The 6,752-nt window shown below is 38.2% G+C and overlaps 1 protein-coding gene across 3 annotated transcripts; it reads left to right on the top strand.

Annotated features, from left to right (window-relative positions):
- The first annotated feature begins 1,421 nt into the window (after positions 1-1,421).
- LOC113719603 (uncharacterized) lies at positions 1,422-4,720 on the top strand. 3 transcript variants are annotated; one of them, XM_027244844.2, is made up of 5 exons: positions 1,422-2,039; positions 2,261-2,458; positions 2,884-2,994; positions 3,502-3,980; positions 4,083-4,720. In XM_027244844.2, the coding sequence occupies exons 1-5, from the start codon at positions 1,547-1,549 to the stop codon at positions 4,692-4,694; spliced, it is 1,893 nt and encodes a 630-aa protein (XP_027100645.2). In that variant the 5' UTR covers positions 1,422-1,546; the 3' UTR covers positions 4,695-4,720. The 3 variants fall into 3 exon arrangements, with proteins under 3 accessions (XP_027100645.2, XP_071927101.1, XP_027100646.2); XM_027244845.2 differs by having other exon boundaries at positions 1,423-2,039; positions 2,261-2,449; XM_072071000.1 differs by lacking the exon at positions 2,884-2,994 and having other exon boundaries at positions 2,261-2,449.
- The last annotated feature ends 2,032 nt before the right edge of the window (positions 4,721-6,752 follow it).

The following is a 6,752-nucleotide window of genomic DNA, read 5'->3' as shown; positions in this document are numbered from 1 at the left end:
CTCGCGTGCTAGACATATTATCCCAATACCAAATATACTTCTTTTAGTTTTTGTTCCAATTTCTCAATAAGATCTGCATGCACCCCCTCTTACTTTTGTTGTAAAAAAAAAAAATGAAAACATACGTATTTTCACTTTTACTCCATAATTTTATAAAACATGATACATATGTGAACTTTGTCAAGCAAAAAGTGGAAGAGTTTGAAATTTTGAACCGAGCTGTTACAATTTTAAAAATGTTGATGGATCACAAAAAAGGCATTTTAAATATTGGATCATAATTTTATCTTTGACATATATTGACTAAATAGTATAAACTACATTCATTCTTTGCAATTAATTAAATATTTGGTAAGTATTAATAATTAATATAAAGATGCTTAAAAGGTTTTGGTCTAGTGGTTGAAGTTAAATTCACAGGACATAAAAGGTCTTGACTACCTGCTTCTTAGATTTCACTCTTCCATACTAGAAAAAATTAATATATATATATATATTTTTATATGATAACATGACTTAACTTAATAGTTAATGGTGAAAGCGTAGAAGCTCATTTTATGTCATTAAAGTTACTTGCACCTCCTGTAAGTTGACTCTTTTCTCGTAGAATGGAAATTCATCTTAAAGGCACTAAGCTCCCCAACGTTTGGTGCCTTTCGGATTTTGTCCTCCCCAGAATTATTTTTGTTGCACTTTGCCTCCTATTATTAAGTCACATTAGCTTTTACCATTAAAAACTATTTAAAGTTTCAATTTTACCTTTCCTCCATTTTCCTCTATTCTTCTTTTTCCTGCCCAAGTTTTTTATGTCACCCATTTCTAATGATACCCATCCTTTTTTTTTTTTAACAAAATCAAGAATTGAGTTCCCAAGAAAAAATCTAATCATATCAAGTAAATTCAAAACTTTGCTATTGTTAAACATATTCTTTCTCAAATTGTGAAAATAAATAAATAGAGGTACGACACAACTTTTGGTACAATATCTATTTTACACATATCATGGAAATTTGAATATTTCAATAGAAAATTTTGTTGTAAAACTTGGATGGTATTCTTTTTTTGCTAATTATTTTATGACTTATTTTATGCATGTAATGATTTGATTTTAGATTCTAGAATATATTTCAAGATCATGTGATTTTCTTAAGTGGTTGGATTCCATTTGTAAGGAGTACGGACATTCTCCCAAGACCAAAAAAATTGGATATTCTCCAACATTGTTTTCACTAAAAGGCATCAATATCTTTTTTGCTCAATCGTTAGTGTTGACCGTTAGTCAATGGGTAAAAATGAAACAAAAATAAATGTTACCAGGGAAAGTTCAAATGACACCAAACTTTAGTGGGAGCCGGCCCAAACGTCCGACCTTTAGCACAATTTAGAGTGGTCGACGTTTTCGTCTTTTATGCTTGCACAATTTAGCTGATGTAAAAGTCTGAGACTCCGAGCTTCCTTTATCACATTTTGGTGGGGCCAATGTTCGTGGTAATCATACAGCACTCTCATAAGAACCTTGAAGAATTTTTTTCTGTACCTATCCAAAATGGCAAGCTCAAGATTCAACGAGGATCGGAGCAACCGATCTGCTGCTTATAGAGCAGTCTTAGAGGGAAAAAAACAGTCAGTAGAAACCTTTCGCAGTTTCTGGAGGGAAGAAGGTGTGAAACCACTTGATAAATGTGGTGATACTGTTCTCCATTTTCTGGCCATTTACGGAAATGTGAATGCCTTCAGATTACTTCTCCAGGATGGTCTTGTGACCAGTGAAAATCTGAAGGCAAAGAATGTTAATGGCGACACTGGATTGCATGAAGCTGCAAGACTTGGCCACAAGGATGTCGCAGAGATCATGTTAAGGACAGAAAAGGATTTAGCGTCTGAGAGCAACAAACTAGGTGAAACCCCTCTTTTTGTGGCTGCTGCATGTGGGAAAAAGGAAGTTTTCTCACTTCTGGAAAAGTACATCGGTGATTGCATGATGAGGAGGAATGATGGATGCACAATCCTTCATGCTGCTGTCATTGGAGAATGTTATAGTAAGCTTCTCTATCAAGTAAAATTTTGATTGCTTCCGCAAAAGCTGTCAAGTTTGTTGCTGAATTTGAACTCTATGTTTGTTCAGTTTATCAGGTTATGCTGTCTTATCTTTTGTCTAGGTCTGTGCTGGTGGAATATGATTTGGGATGTTGTTGCATTAAATGTTAGTCCTTTTCAAGTTTACTGCTTCCTACATGTTTCGCGTTACTGTATCAAACAGGTTTGGCAATTGGCATATTGGAGTCATATCCTGATCTTGCTGGCAAACGTAATGAAAAAGGAAAAACTGCTTTACATCTTTTGGCTGCAAAACCAGAGTCCTTCAGGAGTGGTTCTACCTACACGCTCAAAGATCTTGGGAGGAAGTCCCTCATTCCTCTGCATATACTCCGAACAATAATCTATTGGTGTAAGTGCTGTAAGTTGCAACATGTAATTCTTTTCCCAGACTTAAGAGACATTCATTCGAATTTGTTCAAGCACTTAAGTACTGTACCCGCAATGTTGATTAGGCAAATTGACAATAATCACTGGGCTGAATGTGATATGGTTTTGAAGTCTATGCAAATCCTATCAAGCACATGATTATTCCCCTCCCCGACAGTGGGAGACAAAAGTTTAAACTAATTTTTACTGTAGTATGTTCTGGTGACGTGCATTTGTGCTTACCCTGGAGACCTTGCTAAAAATCATCTAATTTAGTGTTTAATGGTTTTGGGTATCCATGGAGAAGCAATTTGAACTACCATTTTATCTGCCAGCCGGTTTTTTCGAGGAAGCAGGCTTTAAATGCCCTCAAAATTTTGAAAGAGTGATACTATCAGTTCATTGTGTTGCTGGCAGGTATTCCAGTCTTGTACAAGGAATCACAACCTGTCAATAGGGCAGAAGAACCAAGCAATTCAGCTTCCATTCATAAATGGAACAGATCTTCTTCTGCCAATTATATCTTGGGTAAAGCATCTTGTATCTACTTCGTATGCACTCATGCTAGTGATGACAGAATATGTTGATAAAATTTTGTTTTCCTTTGGGTAAAGCATCTTGTCTAGCCTACTTTCGTAGTTGCAACAACATGTTGTTTCCTTTGAGTAAATTAGTTTCTTTTTCATGCCTAAACAATGTAAGAATTTAGTTTTCAAGTGGTATTAAGCTTGGCCTGCATGCTCTCTTCAATTTCCTTTTACTTCACACATCTTTTATTCATCGGCATGTCCTAGAAAAAGGTATAAACAAGCAATTGCAAGTCTAGAAATTCATTTTGGCCAATTGAACCTCTTCAAACTGTTTCTTTTTAAGAACCGAGGAGATTTGTGCCAATATAACAGATTCTAAGAAGAACAAAAAGCCTAGGACATGTAATGGATCTTGAAGTACTATTTCTGCATCTCCCTGACCAAATCTGCCCTCATTGGAGTTACTCATTAATGGTTTATCCAATTTGATACATTCGGCCTCTAGGTTTTCCTTGGCTTAAAGAACTTGATGATGCAAAGCAAAGCCATGCAGTTGCACTAATGCTTGCAGAAAGGTTAATCAGAAGAGAAGATTGGAGCCACTATGTGCATGCAGAGGACAAGGATCTTGAAAGCAGCCAGTTTGGGATATCATCAGAAAAGAAAAATAGGCTGCCAGATCCACTAATACAAGCAACGAGACTGGGCATCATTGAGGTAGTTCAGGAAATCCTCAGTGTCTACCCTGAAGCTTCGTATACCTTCGATGGCAAAGGAAAGAATATACTGCAAATTGCAGTGGAGGAGAAAAAATGGGTCTTGTACGACTACTTGATGACTAGTGGTACTAGCATGGACAGGATGCTATGTGCAATTGATCACGAAGGAAATAGCATTATACATCTCGCAGCACGCCTGGAATCCCCTCCCAGTACTCCCCCTGGAGTTTTTCAGCAAATGATGTGGGAAGTCCTCGGGTTTAAGGTACCAAATTAAATTAATACCAGTATTGCATTGCCTGTTGTATATTGTTTAATTTTCTTTTCCGGACTGTTTGCAACTTATGATTGATCTTTGGCTCAACAGCGGGTGCAATATGACTCTTTTCCATATCTCTGGCAACTACAAAATCCTGATGGGAAGACAGCAAAACAAGTATTCGAGACGAACCATGCAAGTCTACGCGAAAAGGCTGAGCAAACTGTGAGAGCATTGGCCAACACTGTGTTGATTGTGTCTGTCCTCATTGGTACCATAAACTTTGCTGCAATTTTTACTGTACCTGGAGGTTTCGATCAAACGACTGGAGAGGCCATTTTTCTCAACAACCGGCGCTGGGAATTCGGCTTGTTGATGTTCTACCTAGCTGGAGGGCTGTTCTCCTCTCTGTTCACCATGGGGACTCTGCTTGTGATCATCTTTTTGCGATTTGAAACTGAGGATTTTTATGTTTTCCTGCCCTGCTACTATGTGATGAACATGATTTCCATCTTCTACTCTGCGGTCTTCACAATTGTAGCATGTTGCCAAGCATTAATAGTGCAGAAAGTTGTGATTACCGACTTCAGACCCCTTGTGGTGTTCTTCTTTATCTATGGCCTGGTGGCCCTTGTGCTCATGGAAACATCATATCGGATGTTCGACCATGTGTATAACCTTATTCGTTACTGCCTCTGTTATAGAGGGCAAGAGTCTTAAGCACTGCCCTTGCTTATTCATGTCAATTTCGTGCAGATTGAAAAAGTTTAAGCAAGTTTTTTTTTTTTTTTTTTGATAAGCTGTTGAGTTTACACAAAGATTGGGGGCTCCCCACACCAATTTACATCACAGATTGAACGGTAATCCAACCATATTGCTAAACTATATTATTTACAAAAGAATGGGATCAAATGCAGCGAGGGAAACTCCTAATTCCAAGCATAGCTCCTAATTACTTGATTGCTGACAGCAGAGGGAGAAATTTGAAGGCTACTAAATATCTTCTGGTTCGTACTTCTCCAGACAGCATAAACTGTAGCAGCAAAAGCTACACGTTTCACACAAGAAGCAAACATCCCTTGAGAGCCATGGTTGACCATCCATTGCAGCTCCTTACTCTAGCCTTTAGGATCTCTGTTTATCTTGCATTTCCTCAGTACACACGACCAAACAGAGGCTGAAAAAGGTCAGAGAAAAAACAAGTGTTCAATGGATTCATCAGCAGCAGAGCACAGAGTGCGGTAGGGGTCTGCTGACATCCCCCATGCTAGTAGTCTATCCTTTGTTGATAACCTATTTTGACACGCCAACCACAGAATAAAAGAGTGCCTTAGAACATGCTGCTCTTCCCATACCAATTTACTCCAAGAAACAGAAGGGCTAAGAGTGGTGAGCAACTTAAATGCGGAACTAGCAGTATAGCAACCTTTAGAATGAGCAGTCCATACAGCAGTATCAATTTGGTCAGGCATAGGAAAAAGTGAAGGCGGTGTAGCATTCACCAGTTGCGCTACTTCACCTGTGTATGTTCTACCAGAAGACCAAACCCATTCTCCATTTTGAATAATGGAGGATACTTTTGGATCTGCAAAGCTCCTAAACAAGTGAATTTTGCGATCAGGAAACACTTGGAGTAATGGTCCAAGAGGATGCCACCAATCATACCACAAGTGTGTTATCTGCCCATCTCCTACTACCATTAGGATACGTTTGCTGGCAAGAGGTTTCAGTTTTAATACTTTGCACCAATTCCAAGATGAGGAGGCAATTGGTTGAATAGCCCAAAAGCTTTTGCCTTTCAGTATATAAACATGTACCCACATAATCCATAGAGAGTCCTTGTGAAATATATCCCAAATATGCCTGATCATCAAAGCTTTATTCCATTCTTTCAAACTTTTGAACCCCAAGCCACCCTCAGAAGTAGATTTGCAAGCTTCTCTCCAGCTTACTTTAGCTCTACTACACGATAGCTCAGGACCAGACTATAAGAAGGCATTCAGTAGACTTTCAATTTTCTTTATCAGCTTCTTTGGTTACAATATGCTTGCCCAGTACACCAAAAAACTGTTTAGAACTGATTTTATGAGCATTAATCTACCTCAATATGATAGCTTCCTAGCAGACCCGCTTCTAATACGTGCAAGCATCTTGTCAATAATTGGTTGACAATCAGTAGTAGTTAACCTGGTAGATATTAAGGGCACTCCCAGGTACTTAACTGGTAATTGGCCTAATGGTATACCAATAACATTAGCAAGAGCACTGCATTCCTCATCTAGGACACCAGCTATGAAGATTTCAGAGTTAGCCATATTTGGCCGAAGTCCAGACATTTCAGCAAATGCATTCAATGTTTCTCTAATAGTGCTTAGAGACTTGGCATTAGCTTTAGCCATTAAAAATAAGTCATCAGCAAACATGACATGAGGTAACTTCAAAGACTCACATCTAGGGTGATAATCAAAGCCCAAGGCTCTGTTGTTATCATCAAAGAGTTGCGTGAAGACCTCCATGACCAGCAAAAACAAATAAGGAGAAATGGGATCTCCTTGTCTTAATCCTCTACTACTACCAAAATAACCCACCAACGAGCCATTTAGATTGATTGATAACCTGGCTGTGCAGAAACAATTCCTTACCCAAGTAATGAAAATAGGAGGGAAGTTCAAAATTTTCATCACTTAAAGCAGAAAGCTCCAGTATCATAGGCCTCCATCAACTAATAGTAGACTAATGATAGAACGAGTTAACGTTTTGTAAATATATTGTTTCTAT

The sequence above is a fragment of the Coffea arabica genome, chromosome 11c (genome assembly GCF_036785885.1).
Source record: "Coffea arabica cultivar ET-39 chromosome 11c, Coffea Arabica ET-39 HiFi, whole genome shotgun sequence".
NCBI lineage: Eukaryota > Viridiplantae > Streptophyta > Magnoliopsida > Gentianales > Rubiaceae > Coffea > Coffea arabica.
The sequence above is the reverse complement of the archived record's forward strand: the minus strand, read 5'-3'. Positions and strand labels throughout refer to the sequence as shown.

What these genes read in the sequence shown, in the direction of transcription:
- LOC113719603 (XM_027244844.2), top strand. Translation starts at nt 1,547, where the DNA reads ATGGCAAGCTCAAGATTCAACGAGGATCGGAGCAACCGATCTGCTGCT. An exon ending in TGTCATTGGAGAATGTTATA is followed by an intron (nt 2,040 to 2,260) that starts GTAAGCTTCTCT and finishes TGTATCAAACAG; the next exon opens with GTTTGGCAATTGGCATATTG. An exon ending in AATCTATTGGTGTAAGTGCT is followed by an intron (nt 2,459 to 2,883) that starts GTAAGTTGCAAC and finishes TGTTGCTGGCAG; the next exon opens with GTATTCCAGTCTTGTACAAG.